At 43.8% G+C, this 21,935-nt stretch overlaps 1 protein-coding gene across 2 annotated transcripts in view; it reads right to left on the reverse strand.

Annotated features, from left to right (window-relative positions):
• Nucleotides 1–5,876: 5,876 nt before the first annotated feature.
• LOC135917065 (uncharacterized) overlaps nucleotides 5,877–21,935 on the reverse strand; it is a 52,606-nt gene continuing 36,547 nt past the window's right edge. For both annotated transcript variants that reach the window (XM_065450557.2, XM_070527233.1), the window contains exons 7-10: nucleotides 20,866–21,147; nucleotides 12,786–12,930; nucleotides 9,811–10,080; nucleotides 5,877–6,077 (exon numbers count right to left, since the gene is read on the reverse strand). In XM_065450557.2, coding sequence (XP_065306629.1) covers nucleotides 5,959–6,077; nucleotides 9,811–10,080; nucleotides 12,786–12,930; nucleotides 20,866–21,147 — 816 coding nt within the window. In that variant the 3' untranslated portion in view covers nucleotides 5,877–5,958. The remainder of the gene's footprint in view (nucleotides 6,078–9,810; nucleotides 10,081–12,785; nucleotides 12,931–20,865; nucleotides 21,148–21,935) is intronic.

The raw sequence follows: 21,935 nt of genomic DNA on the forward strand, positions 1-21,935 counted from the left end.
GACACGTGTCACGTGTCTCTTGTTGACTGCACATGTGCGTGTATGTGGCGCAGCTGTTGAATGCCTAGGCAAGGTAACATATGCTCTGTTACATGTGACAGCTTCGTGATGACGCATCTGTGTAGAAACGTCGCGCATATTTGGACGTAGTTTTATGCGTCGGAAAATGAGGCCGGATGAAATGGAGCCCCATAAAAAGGAGTGCTGCGTGAATCCAGCAATGAACTACGGACGTTTTGTACGTCATAGAGCCGCCAAGACACGTGTATAATACGTGGCTTGCTTAATTTATTTGGCTTCCTTTTATTTACGATCGGCGTCTTTCGGCATTGCCAATGTGAGTGGTTTACAGACAAAAAAAGAACTACTACATTGTTAGACTATGCATCTAAATTACTGACGATGCAATGCCTGCTAGTACTTGGTTAAATAGAGCGTCGCGATACAATACAGTATAAACGCACCAAAATTTGAACACTTCTTCATACAAATGAGAACAGTTGCGCACGATGCGCTAATGGTTTTCGAAATTTATTATTATGATTGCTAAAATAAATATATTTTTTACTTCTACGCGCGGAAACCACGATCTGCTTATGAGGAACGCCATAGTGGGGGTGCTCACATTTTCTTAGAACACGTGTGATTCTGTAACTTGTGCGTACATATACGTACATGTGCTTGATTTCATGTAACACCCACAGAAATGCAGCTGTCGTGGCTGGCATCGCACCCACGACCTGGAGTGCCGCAGCGCAAAGCCATAGCCACGAGGCTACCGCGACGGGTCTCTGTCAGTTTTGGTACACTCCTTCTGATGACTATTAACGGGAAAATCAGACATCAATACCTTCGTAGCGATTGCTGCAAAAGTTTGCCTTTTCAGCAATTGCTACGAACGGGCGGATGTCTGATTTTTCCTTCATTTTTTTATTGAAAGGAATATTACGAGTGCTTGGCGCCTTTATGGTGACACCGGCTACTCCTTGTCACTTGGCAAAGGAAACAAATTTGCGTAAAAAAGGGAGAATAGCGACACAAATATGGCACACGATAGAAAACTGGATGAATAAAAATATATAGTGCAACAGTACATGAAGCGCAAAGTTTTGTGAGTCTGTTCAGTACACGTATTTATAGAGAAACACGAACCATCTGTGTAAACGTGGAAGTACTGGGGTTGTAATGAGTAAATTTGGCAGAGTGCCAGTTGTTGTGCGGCTACTATGAACATGTCTCTCTTAGATATAATCCCGTCAACCGATAATCTTATGTTAGGACATGTAACATCCAGGGAGTGTAACTAACATCCACACTGCATAATTCAAGTCTTCGTAATAGTGCTTTATGTTCTCGAACAACATTGTCAATTTTGCTTTTGTTTCTTTCGGTAAGCGCGGCGTTTAATGGATACTTCTCGTGTTGAGTTAAGACGCGATAAATACGTCGGCATATTTCAACCGTTCGCATGACTGCAAAGGGCGGGTGACGAGTTTCAGCAATTACTAATAAACTCAAGGTAGCCTGCTCAACCCCAAAACGCACTCGCAGCCCGCTTACCAGAAAACGTTGAAGATGTTCCTCAGAAGTTTGTGAAAAACCACGGAGAATAGGCGCCGAATAAGCGATTTTTTTGCTACATGCTACATGGGTGCGTTATGAACTTGTAGTACTAAAGAGACCCCCCTCCCCCCACTATATATCATCGAGTCGCCGAAATACGTTTACTATTGCATTGGTCTGCTTTTCAATTGCGAGGACGGGTGATGCCCAAGTTAGCTGGCAGTCAAGAATAACTCCAAGAAATGTATGCTCTTTCACAATCATCAAAGCTTGCCCCCTTAGCGTAAGTCCGAAATTATTCAGCTGTCATCTAGTTGAAGGAAGTACGGCTGTCTTTGCGTACGACAGATTCATGCATCTTTCTTTTAGAAATCTGTTGATACTACCAAGACCATCTTGCAGCGTCGTTTGAATATTCTGTATATGAGATCCAGAGGCCCATATGCAGATGTCATCTGCGTACAGAGAATACTGTAGACCAGACGGCAGTTTTTGCGGCAAGGCTGCCATGACACAGTTAGTTGAATAAAAACGGACGCAGAACACTGCCCTGCGGAACGCCCTGCGTGATGCTGTGATAATTACTCTCCTTCTCTTGTTTCCATAAATTTGATGCACATTGCCGCATCGCAGGGTTCGACCGTGTAGGCCAAGCTCTAGCATACCAGCAAGGACCTGTATGTGACTTACAGTGCCGAATGCTCTTTGAATGTGTGACTACGGCTACGGTCACATTTCCACAAATTTTTTCATGTTCGACGCATATGGCAATGTATAACACCGCATCCATTGCACACCAATTTTTTCGAAAACCGGTCATGTAGTTGGAAAACACATTTGTGAGTTTACGCCACCATTGCAGTCGACTGTCTATCATCTCCATTAGTTTGGAAAAACAGCTTGTGAGACTGACAGGTCGGTAGGAGTCAAGACAAAGGGGAGTGTTTCTTGGTTTACTACTGAAATTACCCGAGATAATTTCCATGAATCTGGAAGAGTCTCCCTTATCCAGATATCATTAAGTATTTCCAAAAGAGCCGGTCAAGTTGCCCGCCAAGCACGTGAAATGAATACCGCTGATAGCAGGACTGCCAACAGTATTAAGATATCCACTGCCACTTCAAGCAATTCCAATAATAATAATAATAATAATAATAATAATAATAATAATAATAATAATAATAATAATAATAATAATAATAATAATAAAATTAATAATAATAATAATAATTGTCACTATCATCATCAGCCTAGTCGCGACCACTGCAGGGCAAAGGCCTCTCCCATACTTCTCCAACTGCCCTGGTCATGTACTAATTGTGGCAATGTTGTCCCGGCAAACTTCTTAATCTCATCCGCCCACCTAACCCTCAGCCGCCCTCTGCTTCGCTTCCCTTCCCTTGGAATCCAGTCAGTAACCCTTAATGACCATCGGTTATTTTCCCCCCTCATTACATGTCCCGCCCATGCCCATTTTTTTCTTGATTTTTCTATGATGCCATTACCTCACGTTTGTTCCCTCACCCAATCTGCTCTTTTCCTATCCCTTAACGTTACACCCATCATTTCTCGTTCCGTAGCTCATTGCGTCGTCCTCAATTTAAGTAGAATCCTTTTCGTAATCCTCCAGGTTTCTGCCCTGTACATCAGTACTGTTAAGACACAGCTGTCATATGCTTTTCTCTTGAGGGTTAATGGAAACCTCCTGTTCATGATCTAAGAATGCGTGCCAAATGCACCCCAGTCCATTTTTGTTCGTCTGATTATCTCAATCTCATCATCCGCATCCGCGGTAACTACCTGCCTAAGTAGATGTATTCTCTTACTACTTCCAGTGCCTCCATAGCTATCGTAAACTGCTGCTCTGTTCCTAGACTGTTAAACATAACTTTAGTTTTCTGCAGATTAATTTTTAGACCCACCCTTCTTCTTTGCTTGAACAGGACAGTGAGCATGAATTGCAATTGTTCCCCTCAGTTACTAAGCAAGGCAATATCATCAGTGAATCGCAAGTTACTAAGGTATCCTCCATTAACTCTTATTCACTATTCTTCCCCATCCAGGTCTTTGGATTCCTCCTGTGAACACACTGTGAATAGCATCGGAGAGATCGTATCTCCCTGCCTGACGCCTTTCTTCGTGGGGATTTTGTTGCTATATTTATGCAGAACTACAGTGGCTGTGGAGTCACTGTAGATATCTTTCAGCATTTTTACATACAGCTCGTCTAAACCCCGATTCCGTAATGCCTGCATTACTGCTGAGGATTCGAATGAATCAAACGCTTTGTTGTAATCAATGATTGATAGTGTGAATATGATTGATAGTGTGGATATGGTATATTGTTGAGTAGCCTTTACGAAATCCTGCCGGCACCTTTGGTTGGCAGGAGTCTATGGTTTTCCTCATTCTATTTGCGACTACCTTAGTAAAGACTTTGTAGGCAACGGATAGTAAGCTGATCGGTCTATAACTTTTCAAGTCTTTGGCGTCCCATTTCTTGTGGATCAAGATTATGTTAGCGTTCTACCAAGATTCCTGAACACTCCACGTCATGAGGCACTGCATATACAGGGTGGCCAGTTTTCCTAGAACAATTTGCCCTCCATCCGTCAACAAATCTGCCTCCCTCATCCTCTCCAGATTCCTTCCCCTTTGCAGAACTCCCAAGGCTTTCTTTACTTCTTCCCGCGTTAACTGTGGGATGTCAAACTGCTTTAGGCTATTCCCTCTTCCATTATCGCCATGACTGCCACTGGTACTGCATAAATCTATATATAACTCCTCAGCTACTTGAACTATCTTATCTATATTAGTAATGATACTGCCGGCTTTCTCTTAGCGCATACATCTGATTCTGGCGTATTCCTAGTTTCTTCGTTAGTGTTTTTATGCTTCCTCGGTTCCTGAAACCATGCTAAATTATATCCACATTAAACTGCCTCATGTCAACTATCTTCCGCTGTTGGGTAACTTGGAAAGATCTCTTCTATTCTAGCTGTAGGGTTACAGTTTCACATAATGGCGTTTCTTAATCAGATCCTTCGTCTCTTGCGATAGCTTATCGGTATCTTGTCTGACGAATTTACCACCGACTTCTATTGTACGCTCTTTAATGATGCCAATAAGATTGTCGTTCATTGCTTCAACACTAATGTCCTCTTCCCGAGTTAAAGCCGAATACCTGTTCTGTAGCTTGATCCGCAATTCCTCTATTCTCTCTCTTACGCTAACTCACTCATCGGCTTCATATGTTCCAGTTTTTCCCGTTCTCTCCTCAGGTCTAGGCTTATTCGAGGACTTACCATACTATGGTCACAGCACTGCACCTTTTATGGGTGTGTGAAGGGTGCTTGGTTATCCGAGAGCTGACGCCCGCATGATCACAGGTGCTACAGATCACCCGAAAAATAGAATAAATAGAGTTTCAAAGCTACCAAGGTTAACATTTCTTGTCAGATAGTTATCAGTCCTCCAGGTGACCAGAATGTGAAATTTCAGGACGCCTGATCCCTTCTTGTGACATTTGATGCGAAAGAATTAATGTCTAGTCGAACTCCACTGAGTGTCCTTCGAGTTATCAACTCCTCGCCGGCAAGCAAGTGCGTTGAGATGCTTGGTGCGTTTTCATTCGGCGTTACCAAGGAACAGTTAGAAGGCAGGCAAGATCTTGTCCGGTCAAGGGACGTGGGGATAACACAGGCTTGCGAGAGCGAATATGGCATGGCGTCAAAGCGATTCGCACTACTGTCGTACAACACCTGGCGCCTTATCTTTGCAGGAGGTGTTCCCTTTCGCCTGCTCTGCTGCGGCGAGTCGCGGTCGTGAAGAGGCGTCGCAGCCAATGGTGAAATTAGGTGCCGTTTCGCTCGTACAGATGACAGATGCCGTTTTTTTTTTGTTCAAAGGTATTTCGTTCAATGTTTGGCGCTTTCACATCAATAAACTGTTTTTAGGTACGCCTTTTAGCATCGCTCCTGCAATTAGAGCTTGGTATCATGTGCAATAATTCGTCATGACCATAAAGTTAAGTGTGTTACCCTTCGGACAAACCACCATTCTTTCGGTTAAAAAAGTATCATCATGAGATTCATCACCATGAGTCTCATCATCAAAAGACGCCATCATGTGGCTTTTCCGAAGACTACTGCTATATTAGCCTGTATCAGGTCTTCCTAGAGCTAGCACTTTCGTCTTGACAGATTAGCAGTGAACCTTGACAGAAGGAAGCGGAACGAGGACAGACTGGTTGGATTTTCTCTCCGAGAGCTTTTACCAAGTGAGCCGACAAGTGTTTAGACTTGTTCCATACTTTATTGCAAAATCCCGTCACCAAAGAAAATGTCGAGCGCACATGTCGGACAAGTCAGCATCAGGCAGATTGTCATGTTGTCACTAGAGTCGCGCGAGAGAGCAAGCCAGAGTGGCTCTGGTGACTTTTCCGGTGTCCGTCTTTGGTAGTGAATCCACAAAGAAGACACCGCCGTGTAGGTGCTTGTGTAAAGCATAGCTACCTGCAAGTAAAGAAGAATAGCAGTTGGCAAATTTTTTGCTTACAATTCAGCTGCTCGAAAATAAGAAGGGGCGTCATGATGCGCCCTATTCATGCTAATTTCAACTGCCTTGCCAGCTAATTTAGCTGGGATATTATGGAAATAACATCGGTGCGCCGCTTACGGCGTAATATGCAGACTGAACTAGCGTAGCCAAGGGTGGAGCAAACATCCCCTGCCCCAAAATTTTAGGATGGCCCCCTCCTTCAACCTTTACCCCGAAACAGAATGTTTCAGGAGGCAGGCTCAGAGAGAGTGAAATGGATGAAAGGAATAAGTTGAATGCGAAAACACTGTCTGTGTGTGTCGGGGGGGGGGGGGGGGGAGTTATGTGGTGATATGCTCGCTCCTGCCAACGCAGAAAAGGTCTTCGCCATCGCACCAAGAACAAATGGGGTAAAGATGCGGGGTACCACGCATTCTGGTAGCTCGCGTTAGATTAGGAAAAAAAACACTAGATTTGTTTGTCGTAAGCAAGAATGTCGCTTGCGCCGCATTATCGATGGCGGACACCTGAGGAATCAGAAAATTGGCTGGTGCAACGAAGAGGAAGCAGAGTAGAAAAAAGCACTGAGTATATATATATATATATATATATATATATATATATATATATATATATATATATATATATATATATATATATATATGTGTGTGTGTGTGTATGTCCGTGTATCTGTGTGTGTGTAACATTTTAGGACGTTGTGCTTAGAATTTCACGGGCCAAGATTGTGCATCAGCAGCGAAAAGATTGATGCAATGAAGGATATTTAACATATGTTGCATCAATCTTGAAACTCTTCCGTTTGGAATTCAGCTGCAGGATTGAATAAAATTGGCAAAATGTTTAAAATATATCAGTGAGAAGGGAAACTGTTTAGTATTTTTGAACGATGTGAGTTTGTCACTGTCTCCAGTGGGTTTGCCTTTTTTATCGTTTTTCAGATTACATTGCGTCAGAAATGATTTAAATTTTATTGGATTAGTAATTTTCAAATCTACTAGACATGGAATAAATGATCTCATCTTATCTAATTTTTGTGTTGTAAGTGCTCGCGAGAAGTCAACATTCTGTAAACTTGATAAGTACAAATAAAGAACTGATGATTGTTATTATATTCAGCAGCTATGCGAATTTTATCATTATGAACCTGCAAAGAATGTGGTGACATTAACGTTTAAATCAGCAGAATTATTTGGGGCCTCAAAGGCATGTAGAGACTGAAAGAAAAAGAGCGGTGACGGGGGAGGAGTAGAGGTCAGCGTTTAACGCACCTTTTTCCTGAAATATATTTCCGCCTACTCTACTGCCAGACTAATGACCTCATGCCATGTCTGCATTCGTCAAGGCATTTCCTGCCTAGGAGAGGCTGATTTCTCACAGCTAACGTGTACCTGATTTCGTTCCGTCAAAAATTTACTCGCTGTGATGGCAGTGGAGGGTGTGAACATCTAGGATCTACATGAATGCTATGGTAACGATCAGTTTGGAGAATGTATATTCTGCTCGAGAATGCAGTCAATTTGTACTTGTCATTAGTAATCCGCTAAAAATCCAGCCTACGCGTATTGCTCCTATGAGCTAAGCGCGCAGATACTTCATATAAGGAGATAAAATCTGGCCCATGACTGCATTAGAAAGAGCTTCCAATTTATGAAGGGTTGCTGAACTACTAAAAGTACTAAACCATGGGTATGAAACATTGATGATAACAAAATTGAAAGGCAGCTAGCCAACGTGTCACGAGCGATAAAGTTTAAAATTGTAGGCATAAGAGATAGCAAAACAAAGTTATCATAAACCACGATGCCTTACTGCACGACAGCTAAGTGTATAAGCGCGTCTATAGGCCCAACAAGAACAAAAAAATATGTCTTCTCAAGTTTTTATGCAGTTTGCGAAGTCATACTGTATGCCCGAAGTAAGCGTTCGTATTTAAAATGAATCCCAAGTGGAATTTTTTGCAGATGGCGCGGTATGCATCGGTATCCATATCACACGAGTCAGCAACGCCTGAAATGGACACTAGCCATTATTCCCTCAGCAGAATTGATTGCATGATTAAGTTTTACTACCTGAAGTTGTGAAGTGGGTGGAAAGACTCTCTAATGCCTCACATTCTATGTGACTACTTTCGAACACGTTTTTGATTCTCCGCCCTGCACCTAAGGCGAGGTGCACTAGTGATGTCGAACTCAGTGCCAACTGAACTCTGCCGCAGCGGCCCGTAATCGAACAGGCGACCTGGGGCTCCTTCTGTACAACACCATAGCTGTTGTGCCACCATGGCCTGTGTAAACACAACTGCGCTGAAGCAACCGTTAACTAAGTCTTCTCATGTCCTCGTAATCTGATTGAGTTGCACCAGAGAAGGCTTCAATTTGTATTCACGCAACACGTGATTTGACATCGAACGAGTGGTTATAGCAGATTGCGCCTGTAGCGCCAGACGTCTGGTCACAGGAAAGTATACCTTGCGGAGTGTAACCGAGTGGAGCAGCACTCGTCACATATCGGTCGTGTCTACCCTTACTCTATTACCATAATACGCCGCACACGCCTAGCACCACTGGTAAGGGCGCAAGAATACCTAGAAATCAATTTTGAAGGAGCTTTGAATAATGAAATTGAAATGCTTATTGATCGAAGAAGTTTCGAACACAAAATTTAAAACTACAGGCTTTTTCAAGAACGCAATTTTTTCACCAATAAGGCATGCGCCAAACAAGCAAGTTCAGGGCACGGTGCGTTCATGTAAAGTTTTAAAAAAATGTACAGGTTAGTTATAATTAGTGCTATACATAATTATCTTGTATGTCGGGCACTCTTGCTCGGAAGTATCACAACTGCTTTTATTTAATGTTCTCAGGAAGAAAGAATAGCTGCTCGACATGTTGACGGAGCTGTGACGCCCTCAAATTTCCACCAGACAGCACTAAGAGCTACCCACTGGACATACAGCATGACAACGGTTCAGGCTAGTTGGTTTTCATCACACTGTTTCATGCAGGTCGAAACGGGAATGTGGACACAGAAAAAAAGCGCGCTTACCCTCGTTTTACCCCATGTCCCCTGTACCGTATCGACCTGCATCGCACACACACAAACACTAGTGTCTCGCATTGGCAAGTACTGTTTTGGAATAATTTGTAGAGATGTTAATAACTGTACCGTACTCCGGGTCGTGCAAGATTCATTAGATGATAGTATAGTGTGGGTGCTTCCGCTGATGGTGTTGGATTGAGCATAATCGATGACCACGTGACACTACCCCCTTTAAACTTTTGGTAAGCTTCACTGCTTTGTGGATACGCTTCACTGCAATATATCTTAGAGCTTTGCCGCTAAATACTACTGTAGTAGGGCGAAACTCAATATCGAAAACAGACGAGCGTTTTCATCCCCATGCGCATTGCCGCGTGCTTCTGACTAGACATGAACACCGGTACAGGCGTTTCGAAAGCACGCTTGGCGACCTAGAAAGCACCATCCAAAAAACAGCGTAACTGATGAGCAGCTGCGCATTTAAAACACGCTCCGAATACAAATTGCAAACCGTGCCATATTTAGAATAGTAAATGCGTCTTTCGAAACTATTCGTATGAGAACCTATTCGAATGGAGTATCCACTAGCCACTGTGGCCAGCTTCTTTGCTAAACAAGAACAACCCCTATGACTGATGCGTAACTTGCCCGCTATTGTTGCTTTAATCTTTTCGGCGAGCAGCTCCGAGTCTTTCATGTGGCCCTCGTCTGTGAGCACCACTGCAGCGGCGGGTGCCTCTCCGTATTCGGGATGCGGCAGTCCCACTACTGACACCTCGGCGATATCGGACGCATATTGACGGAGAAGAAGCTCTTCCAGTTCGGTGGGAATCACGGTGCAGTCCAAGCATTTGATCATCTGCTTGAGGCGCTCTACGATGTAGAGCCGGCCGTCTTCGTCGTAGTAACCGGCGTCACCTGCGCGATCACTGTCGTGAGCTTAGCGGAGCCAAATGGCAAATTTATTTTTGGTAAATCATTTTAGTCGACGAGCTTGGCGACCATCCTAATTCACTACGCCACCACTACCACATGCGATGCCGGAATGACAACAGTCCGCAGCAGAATTAACAAAAACATTGGTTATCATACAAAGTAGCTATAGTTAGTGACATGTCAGTAATGCAGGAGCAGCTTCTCTCAAAAAGGCATGATGAACTTTGCCAGCTGCTACAAGAAAACGTTACTTTACTGATGCAAATGGTAAAAAGAGTGTGTGCACGAGTTCGTCCACAAAATGATTAACAAACCACAGCAATCGCCAAGTAAGAGAATGAGAAAAGCTTATTTCAAAAAGTTGATAATACGAATTATTGGTAGCGTCTTCTACAAACAAACACCTCGCTGACACCGGCAAAATGATGCACTCTACAAAAGGCCGAATTTCCCGATTGTTTCCTTCACAGAGACGACTGCCACTCGGCCCTCAGCAACAAGAGACTTGTTACCCACAATGTGTAGTGCGTGAGCTTTCAAGACCAAGAAGCGTCTGAGGTGGGCAAAGGGTGGGCCTGGAATTCGCATCATTGAGAGACTAGACAAGGTGATCTAGAGGGCATATATTCACTCACATTTGAGGGGCGCTGACCCCTGCATTGATGACCGTTCACTGACGATTGTTTCCTTCGGCTTTTCACCACGCCGGGCGGTATTGTAAAGAACTTCGTGTTTTAGCTGAATTGGTTGCAGCATACGAAGTCACATCACTTCATTATCGCGAGAAGCAGTGCGAAAGACAGTGGTGATTTTATTTATACTTGGAATGATGACGGAAGTTGCAAAAATTGAAAAAAAACGGCGCATTGTCTCAAGTATCAAGAGTGGCTCAACAGGAATGTGCAACCAGCCGGGGCGAGGTGGTGCCAGGGCACGTACGGATAGTTTCCATGAAGGTCGCATTATGTAAACATAGTTGACTAACGAATTCAGGGGCATTTTAATGTACGAACCAAGCACGTCTTTTAACCCGCTGAGCGAGGTTGTCATCGTCCTTCTAGTTTCACGGTTGCCCTTAATTTTGAACCTTTTAACGCGACTAGCTAACTTTGCATGGGTACCTTGTTTGCTTTCCGGCTATCTGTCTAACGAAAATTACGGCCGATCTCGAAGCGAATACAGCGTAAAAAATTGCAGTCGTACTCATTCAGGGCGCCCACTAATTCAAGAAAATGGAGGGCAATCCAGCCACTCAGTTGCATTCGATAAAGCAGTGATTTCATAATTGAGTTGGGGGCGAATATATATATATATATATATATATATATATATACATAGTTCACTCTTTTCGGGGTGGCTTTAAGAAGAAATGGGCGCTTCGTCACCAGTCATCATCAGCCTTATTCCATTTTTTAAAATGTACCATGGTCGGAGTGGGCACCCTTTACAGGCTGGAAAGCCACTAGAAATATGATTGTGATTCCCCACCTAATTGATTTTCACCGAGAAATTATTCAAAAATGTGACCTCCGTGACCCCCGTTTTCACCCTGGAGGCCAAGTCGTGCTTCGGAATCCAGTCTGCACTCGAGGCCTCTGTGAGAAGTTCCTTCAACGCTACATTGGCCGATGCACCGCTGCGCTGCAAAGAACTGCAGCGAACTGGCTCGTCCGTCCAGTACATTCCGTCACTGACCGGCGCCGCCGGAATATACATACATATATATATATATATATATATATATATATATATATATATATATATATATATACATACATACATACATATAAATATACATATATATATATATATACATATATATAGCCTACTCGGGTAACAGGACGTGGGCTGTGTTTAACCTAGTAGGCAACTTGTACCACTAAGGCTCCGCCTGCACTTTGGCGGAGCCTTAGCCTCCCTTGGCCTACGGTTTTCAGGTTTGTCTGAGTACAGCAGAGCCTGTTGTAGCGAAATGCGCTGCTGATCTACAATAAGAAATGATGGAAAGAACACACGACACCTTTACAAGTGCGTCGTCTTTTCTTGGGGTTCAGTAGCGCATTTCACTACGACTTTTACGACAAAGTAAGTGTAACCTTATTTCTTCTAGCAAGAACGGACAATGCCTGGCCTTGGGTACTGCCACCTGCTATCTTTTTTTTTTTTGCTTCAGTGCAGCAATACCTGTGACTTATGATTCTGAAATTGCAACTAAAGTGTTTTCTGCGCTTCATTCGTTTGCAAACGGTCAACTGTTTTTCACTGAGGACGAAAAAGTATTTTTTTCCCTTCTCTAAATAACTTTTGTCGCGTATACATAGAGACTGTGAACATGTCATTTAGCGCGAGCAAAATTTGCAGACGCAGTCAGCCTCGTTTCTTTCCTTGCGCTTCCGAAATATATGAGAACTATATAGTACACTGTCTTCACCCACGGATTGCCTGCACTTTATAGAACTTCAATACGTAAAAATATAGCACGTCCTACTTTAGTACGAAAGATATAGTGCTTGCTTTGTGCTGAATTTACCGCAGAGGCCATTAATCACCAATATTACTTTCGTTATCGCAAAAGAAAACTGGAAAGTTGAATTGAAGTACAAATCTGCGAAATGCTGTCACTAAACGGAGATAAACACCGATAAAGTTAGCCTTCAGATCCCAACAAGTGAAACACTGAATCTTACCCGACTTGCTCCAACCATCCTTGTCGATGGTATCGGCGGTTTCTTTGGGTCGTTTGTAGTATCCCCTCATCATCGACTCTGTGCGATAGCACACTTCACCTGTCTGGTGGAGCCCGAGTTTCTCACCCGTGAGCACATCCACTACCTTAACATTGACCGAAAAAAAATTGTTAGCAGTAGAAATCAACCTCAAATTATTACGTTGTCGCAAGGCAATATAACAAAGTTAGGTTTCATCGACAAATTTATCACAAATATAAAGATTAGTGAAAAAGTACCTGCTGCCTGATTATGGCAGGCATGAAGTTGAATAAGCCATGCAGCTCTAAACAAGTGTTTCCTGCCTACAGTTCTCGTGTTCGTTATGGTCTGCCGCAATGTGCCCCTGACCTACCCAAGATGGGATGAACTACTTTTCGTTCCTTCTGTTTAAAAAAGACATAAACACAAGATTGTACAAAGGTAAAGCCCGAGGCTTTGCAAGAATGTTACCTCCAGACAAATTCGTTGAAAGGTACACTTGCAATGAGCACTTGCACGAAAATATGGCGCAAGCGGATACGACGCAGAGAGAGGTCGAGAGACGACGATGTCCTGCACATCTCGTGAACAACTGTAATCAATATTTTTTTAGGGGGAGGGCTTATTGGCGAATACAGGCAAAAACGTAGCTTTATCCATTCCTTCAATATTTCGTTCGCAAAAAGCAGCATTCTAAGTCTATCAGACTGAACTTACGATCAGCATTTTCTTGTGCTACTTAAGCTAGTGGTTTTGCATGCGGCAGAACGATTTGAAGGTTAGAAAGGGAAACATAAACATTTATTTCGCAAAAAGCACAGAGTAATTCGAAGTTTAAACATGTCGAACGTCCCTATGCTTCGGTTTCAAGTTTGATGCTACGAATAAAAATTTTGTGATGAAGCATTAATGGTAGATAATTAAAGAAACTGAAGGTGCAGATACGCTCTGCGATCACGGGCCTGAGAATATACCTGAATGTGTTATTTATAGTTATTCAAGATTTTGTTAAGCGCACGGGAGCGTCAACCGGCACAACGACCAGCTCCCTCTCACAGAGGGCTCCTAAGGTGGTTGGGATAAGTGCACACACGGGGAGCGTCCCGGTGCCTAAGCATTAGCTGCTGCGCTGAGGCAACGGAACCGGCCTAACCCGCACTGGTTACGAGCTATCGTAGACATTTTTTTCCACGAACGCAGCAGGACGAGCGCGCATTTTTGTGGAATTGGCGAAGCACAGAAACAGCAGCACGGGCTATGCGGAGCTTTGCGGAATAGCCTAGCACACGATGCTCGGACTAGAGCACATGGTCTGTGCGCATGCGTACACCGTCGCTACATACGTTGGGGCGCTCCGCGATACTGCGCTCACCGTCGTATCTGTCGGCACTATTTGAGTGAGTGAGTAAAAACTTTATTGAATATATATGAAATCAGGTACGATGGTTGGGGCCCCGATTCCAGGGCCCCACTGGCACGCGAGGCTCACTGGGCTTGGTCCAGAAAAGCCAGTTCACTCTCCCGTCACTCCTCTGCAAGCTATGCCTCCCACTGCCTACTCCTCATTGGTGGATGTTGGTTTAATAAGAGGCCGTCTAGGTGCGGAGGCCGCCGGACAGGCCACCAATGGAAACTTACCCTTGCAGTGTTTAAGACCCGAACCCTCTGGAGTGAGGCTAGCTTAGCAGTACTGTGAAGAATTATCAGACGTTAGGCTTAGATAAGACAAACTGGTTAGGCTTACACATTGCTGAATAACGGCAACGTCCTCTGCTATAGAGTCTCCCGGATAAGAAGCAATACTCGGTAAAATTCCTAATGCTAAGGACATAGCGGGAAACATTGGCGAATTCTACAGTATCAACGAGAGGGTAGCAGTAGTCGTAATCAAACTCAATAAGAGGTATAGATTAAAGTTGGTACAACCCTACGCTCCGACGTCCAGCCATGACGATGAGGAAGTAGATCAGTTTTATGAAGATGCTGACTTAGCGATAAGAAAAGTGCAAGCGCAGTGCACATTTGTAATGGGGGATTTCAATGCAAAAGTGAGGAAAAGTCAGGTGGTTGAACACGTGGTTGACAACTACGGTGTCAATTCTAGAAAGGCTAGAAGAGGGATGTTGGTAGAATTCGCAGAAAGGAACAAGTTGAGAATATAGAACACCTTTTTCAGGAAACGTACCAACCGAAAATGGTCCGTGAAAAGCCCTAATGGTGAAACAAGAAATGAAATTGATTTCATACTTTCTGCCGATCCCAGCACAGTCGAGGATGTAGAGCAGATAGGTTGGATAAATTGCAGTATTCATAGGTTAGTGAGGGTCACGATTCCTCTGAATTTGAACAGAGAAAGAGTAAACTCGGTCGAGATGAAACAGGTAAACTTAGAGGCAGTAAGGTTAAACTAGACAGGTTTAGGCTGGTACTTGCAAACAAATACGCAGCCTTAGAACAGAGAGATGATGTTGATGACATAGAAGTAATGAATGAAACCGTAACAAGGCTTGCTTCGGAGGCAGCAAGTGATGTAGGAAGCAAGGCATCAAGGCAACCTGTAGGCACGCTCTCCCGACTAACAAAGGGCCTAATAAAGAAATGACTAAGAATGAAAGCGTCCAGCTCAAGAAATAAGATAGCATTCGCGCAACTGCTAAAACTGATCAACAAAGTGAAAATAGCAATATTAGAAATTATACCGGCAGAAAGACAGAAGAAGCTGTAAAAAATGGACGCAGCCTGAAATCAGTGTGAAGGAAACATGGCATACAACAAACCAAGATGTATGCACTGAAAAAAAGCAGGGTAACACCATCAGGAATCTCGAAGGTGTAATAGCAGCAGTGGAAGAACTGACCTGTACAGCACCCAACAGACTCAGGAATAGTCTATTCGAAACAATAATGAACACGCGCAGTATACATAAATTCCTCCTATAGCTAGAGATGAGGTCCGAAGTGCCTTCCAAGGCATCAAATGGGAAAAACGGTAGGATAGAATAACAGTCGATTTAATTAAATATGGAGGACACATAATGCTAGGAAAGCGTCTGTTGACAGCAAGGGTCCCAGAAAACGGGAAGGATGCAAACATTATACTAATCCTCAAAAGTGGCGACAGTAAAGAACGGAAAAATTATAGGCCTATTAGCTTACTACCAGTATTATGTAAAATATTTACAAAAAAATAGCCAGCAGAATAAGGGCAACATTGGACTTTAGCCAACTAAGAGAGTAGGCTGGCTTCAGGAAAGGATACTCTACAATAGATCATATCCATGTCATTAATCAGGTTATCGGAATTCCTAAGAGTACAATAAGTCTCTCTATATAGCTTTCATAGATTACGAACATGCATTTGACGCAACAGAGATACCAGAAATCATAGAGGCATTAAGTAATCAAGGAGTACAGAACGCTTACGTATCTCCCTTGGAAAATAAGTACAGAGGTTGCACAGCCACCTTAATTCTACACACGGAAAGCAGGAAGACACCTGTAAAGAAAGGGGTCAGACAGAGAGACGGAATCATTCCAATGCTGTTCACTGCGTGCTTGGAAGAATTATTCAAGCTATTGAAATTGGAAGGCTTAGAAGTAAAGATGGACGGTGAATACCTCAACAAACTTCGGTTTGCCGATGACATTGTTCTATTCAGCAACAATGCAGACGAGTTAGAACAAATGATTGAGGATGTTGACAAGGAAAGTGTAAGAGTGGGAGTGTGAGCAGCAGAGCTGTTGAGTTTTACTGAACCATCTGTGTATACATGTTGCCGGAATCTGTGCACGTTGTGAATGTGCTCCAAAGTTGCTTGTTTCAAAGCTTGCAATGGCGATCCAGCTTTCTTTCTGATTCCTGGAATTGTCAGTTGAACTTGCGGCCGGTGCCGACACCACAATGGATCTGACAATCGTGCAGTGGGCGTAAATTCTGATGGAAAGTACGACTGATGTCTTACAATAGTTTTAGGAAAAGTTGAAAATGGCCTTTTTGCTGGCAAGCAAGCAAGATGGTCTGAGGGAATTCGAGTCAGGTGTCGGATGTGCGCTCTCAGGACATCTGTATCAATGTATACTGTCAAAGGAGCGTCTCTGGCTATGGCCACTGTCGCAATCGATGACGTTGTTTTGGGAAGACCGAGACAAGTCCTGAGTGGTTCGGCTTGCACGCTCTGGAGTTTGCGAATATTCGTAGTGCAAGTATTTCCTATTACAGGTAAGCTGTACCGCAGGAAGCCCAAAAACAGTGCTTTATATAGTTGCAACATTGACGGTACTCTTGCGCTCCAGGACTTCCCGCCTAGTAACGCAAGAAGGTCAACAATGTCGGCCAAACGCTTTGTCATGTATGAGATGTGAGGGCTCCAAGACAAGTCTCTATCAATGATGACGCCAAGTAATCCGTGCGTTCGTCTATATCGTATAATTTGGTCATTAATCCGCAAAGCATACGGGGCCATCGATTTGCGAGTAAAAGCAACGAGTGCACATTTCTCAGCGGAAAGCTCCAGGCCTTGTCTTCCTAGGTATTTTGACACGGCCGTTGAGGCTTTCTGAAGTTGTGCGTGGACTTGTACACGTGTCACGCCTGAAGCCCATATGCAAATGTCGTCTGCATATACGGATATCTGTACGGTTTGCGGTAACGAATCAGCGAGACCAATGAGCACCAGGTTGAAAAGGGTAGGGCTGAGTACTCCGCCTTGCGGTACACCACGACTGGTATAGCTAGATGGTGTTGGTCCGTCTTCAGTCAAAATAAAAAAAGATCTTCCATTCAAATAGTTGTATATCCAGCGAAAGATGCGTCCACCAATCCCTACAGCTTCTATGGCGTCCAGAATTGCATCATGATCTACATTGTCGTACGCACCTTTACCATCAAGGAATAGGGCCGCAGTGATTCGTTTCATATGTTTCTGGTGTTGTACGTATGTACAACACCAGACTGTACCTTGTGGCGCGCCAGAGACAACGGGAGATAAATTAGACGAGCATTGGTTAGGGTTAAACGAATGGTTGTCGGTTAGTCAGAAAGGTGCGTATCCATTGGAGAAGACGAGGGTTAAGATGAAGGCGCGATAGTTTTAGGAAGTGCCGTTCATTAGCAACCTTGTCGAAAACCTCTTGTAAATCAAAGAAGAGGGCATCTATGGGTATGTTTTGATCAATATGTTAGCAGATGTCATTAAAGAAGAGAGCTACTTGAGACTCGCAGGACATGCCTTTCTGAAAACAATGTTGATTAGGATTAAAATTATTACCAGATATTAGATAGTTTACAATATGAGAATACGTTATGTGCTTTATTAGTTTGGAACGAACACTGATGAGGGAAATTTTTTTTTGGTACTGGAATTAACTGTCCTATTTTCTAGTCTTGGGCACCACTCCAGATGATAATGATTGCTGAACGATATGGCATAAAATTACACTAGAGATGTGCGCAGTGTTCTTAGGAATTTTCGAATTGATTCCATCGATGCGGGCCGAGGAGGTTGAACTGAGGTAATCAATTAGCTTGGTGATACCATATGCCTCAATTGTCATGTCTGGCATCGTTGGCTTGTTGGGGTAACGACAGTTTTGGAGCTCAATGTTAAGTTCTGAAGTGAACACGAAAGAGAAGACAGAGTTTAATACTTCGGATAATTTATTGTCGGGAACACAGTTATTGTCGTTACCATATAATAATAATGGTTTACGGTTATAATGGTTATTTTATTTCCAGAATTGTTTGGGATTGTTTTGCAATATATCAGTTAGTGTTGTTGAGTAGAAGGTTCGTTTAGCTGTTGCGGCCAAAGAATCAAACTTCTTTTCACTGAAGTAATGTTTTTCCCAGGCACGAGCGGTATTGGAATGCTTGGCTTTACAAAACAATCTTTTCTTTTTATTCTTTAGTCCTTTCATTGTGTTGTTGAGCCATTGGGACGGAGGTCGCCCTATTAAGATGATAGTTGGTATGTAAGTCTCAGTGAGTTCGACCATTTTATTTTTAAAAAGCGTCCAGTTGGTGTTTACTCTGCGCTTCGGGTAATCTGTAACGTGCCAGCTGTAAAACTCGCTTTGTGTATTGTTGATGCTGCTGTAACCGCCTTTATCGTAAAGTGTTATTTTCTTGTTTGTCTTTTTGCACTGAGGCTGCTGTCAGCATAATTCTGCATGCAGTACTGAGTGATCACTTTGGTCTGGTAAATGTGTTACAGAAGAAGCACTGTCGGGATGGGATGTTAAGATGAGGTCGAGTATGTTAGATCACTGTTCGTTTTTTCGCGTTCGAGTAGATACCAGCTGCGTCAAACAAAAGGTGGGAGATGTGTTAAGAAAATTACATTCGAGATTATTCTTAGACAGTGTTATGGCTAGTTCGGACCGTGTTATATCAAGAAAGCTAGCCACCTAAGAGGAGTAGTTGCGCATGAGTAAATAAGGTCGTAACACTTTGCAGTGCATCGTGGAAGTGAATACTGAAGGAAGCATCTGCGTCGGGGGGTCGATAGCATACGCCGATGATAATTTGTAGCTACGAAAAACTGCACAATACCAATTATATTTCTAGAGGTGAAGTGATATTGACATTAGAGCAACAAAGGCTGCGATGGGCAGCTATCAGAACACCTCCTCAGTGTTTGCCTACATGATCCGGCCAAAAAATGCAAAATCAGACAAGCGCGTCAGCTTTTATATGTGATCTATCAAACAGTCCAGAGTAATCGCTGATGCACACGTGTGTTCCAGAAAGTATTACACCATTCGCGTGGAGCATATATTCAATCAGGTTACACAATGTTCGGGGACAACAGACAGCGGATAGAACCATCGGTAAAATTCCAGACACTTCCGATACATGCAGGCAGGCACTGCGCCGAGCGATAACATTTGTTAGATGGTGAAAAGCGCTCCCCCGTAAAAGATAAACAAGTTCGCGTGTCAATTTATTGGGAGTAAACGACCACAGCTGTCTTCCTCAATTTCTCTCGCCACGCCAATGGCGTCGTTGCCATGTGGTGATGGATTTCATTGCCCTCGGCGGATCAGAGGGCGCCGTAACATGTCACAGCTAGCGTTATCACCCGCTACCACCTCTCTTAAGAGAAGTAAACGAAATAGATGGCTTGCCGCGATGGATGCTGCCACTTAGGTGGAACCCTGCAATGAAAATAGCGGAAGAGAAGTGCGGCTGCATTTAAGCGACTTCTGTTCAACATAATGCGAAATTATCCTCCAAGCTTGCACGGCAGGTGTCACTTCGTACGACGGTGGGCCGCGGGCCAAAACGACGGACAGTGAAGCCTCCATTCTCTTGACGGAAAACCAGGTGTCAGAACCACCTTTAGATGAAGAGGGTGGGGTCGTTCGCGAGGGGCTGCGGCAACTACAGCTGCGATTCACCAGCAACACCTACTGGTAAGCGCTCGGGTTTCTACATGTTCACTGCATTGTTTGCGTAAAACAAGTGCTGCCAATCGAAGGAACTTGGAATGAAGGCAGCGAAGCAAGAGTTCGCTGCACGGGCTGAACGTCCTTCCCTCGTACGTTGTGCAACGGCTACTACGGCTTGTCATCACTGGCGCAACGTTCCGGCGCCGCAGATGGAATGGTGTCGGCACCGAAAAGGTACTGGTTTACGCGTGCCGTGTTGCCGACATATAACTTGCGATGCCACACTACCCCAACACGATGCCCAACCGACCACGCAGTGGCGTACGCGCATTGATTTGACATTATCAAAGAATGTGATTGCGGTGCCGCGTGGAATAATGACCACCAATCAAGACAATGAGTTCGCGATTTGTTAACAATTATGTCACATCCACGTCGTCTGCTAAAGAGTTTTGCTGGTGAGCCACCTTCACAGAGTGTAATCGCTTATGATTCTGCTGCGCGCACCGTTCGTTTCCCTCACCAACGTACGCTACCCTCGTAGAAGGTCACGTGGGTAAGTTGGTACAATGCGACTTGGCGCCGCGTTTTTCTTTTCAAGCCAATAACGCAAAGCGTTTTTGCTTAAAATTCTAATCCCATTAAGAACGATGACGTGAAGTGCTTCTTACCTTTAATGCCACATTCGGAGTTGGGAAGCCGACGTCAGCGTCGATGCTGAAATATTCCCTCTTAGGCCGAGAAGTAATAAGGCCGCATGCTTCGGTCATGCCGTACGCTTGCACCAGGGCCTCAAGACTACTGAAAGCATTACGACATTCTTCGACCAGTAGTGTCGAAAAGGAGCTCCCACCTACGGCGATGCCTCGCATGCTGGGCAGTGTTCTACCAGTCGTCGTCATCTCGCGCACCAGGGCTCGTAGTATGCCTGGGAACAGCTGCGCTGCCGTCGCCTGCGCCAGGTTTATATCTATTGCGTAAGCATACTACCGAACAAAACTATTCTCGTTCTGGTTTGTGTTTGGGCTACCCATAGTTTATTTGACGAGCCCCCACGACTACTCCATATTTCTCACGTTACCTAAATTTCTGTTTTATACTATAACGTATGTTTGTTTCCGGATTCAATAAACTTTTTCTTGAAGTTATGTTTTGGGTTTATCGTTCCTCCCAACAATATAATTCTCCGATGTGAGATATAATGGGAAGTCTCGCACTCATTTTCGAGACTTTGAGACATCCTTTTGCATTTCAGTATTTTAATACAGTGTCTCATTTGCATTTCTTTTCTCAGAGAAAGCTGTGTAGTTCTTCTAGTGCGGAAACAAAAAGAGCTTTAATAGGTTTGACAAAGTTTGGGTTGGTATGCAAAACAGAAAAACAATGGTCAGAAGAGGGAAAAGTAATTTTTTTTGCAATATCGTCAGCACTGGGGCCCTATAACATAGAGCTATTCCAATCTGTTTTCATTCCAAACTCCTAACGTCAAATTAACGTAACTACTGACGCAAGCATCGGGTGGTAACCCGCAGTATTGAATCTAGAGCCCAACGAAGCGTAGTCGTCGTTCAAAGCAAATAGTGTTGTCTGCATGACGCAGTTTTTCTTATTTAATTGGCTGACACGAGGCGAGGAGCACGCTCAAGTGGAGAATATTTCAATGGGGCCGAGCCAGCACACTGAAAGCCGATAACTGGATGAAAAGGGTGGTGCCGGTGTCTGTGATTGCTTTGTTTGCCTT

Source organism: Dermacentor albipictus, chromosome 10 (assembly GCF_038994185.2).
Source record: "Dermacentor albipictus isolate Rhodes 1998 colony chromosome 10, USDA_Dalb.pri_finalv2, whole genome shotgun sequence".
In the NCBI taxonomy this organism is placed as follows: Eukaryota; Metazoa; Arthropoda; class Arachnida; order Ixodida; family Ixodidae; genus Dermacentor; species Dermacentor albipictus.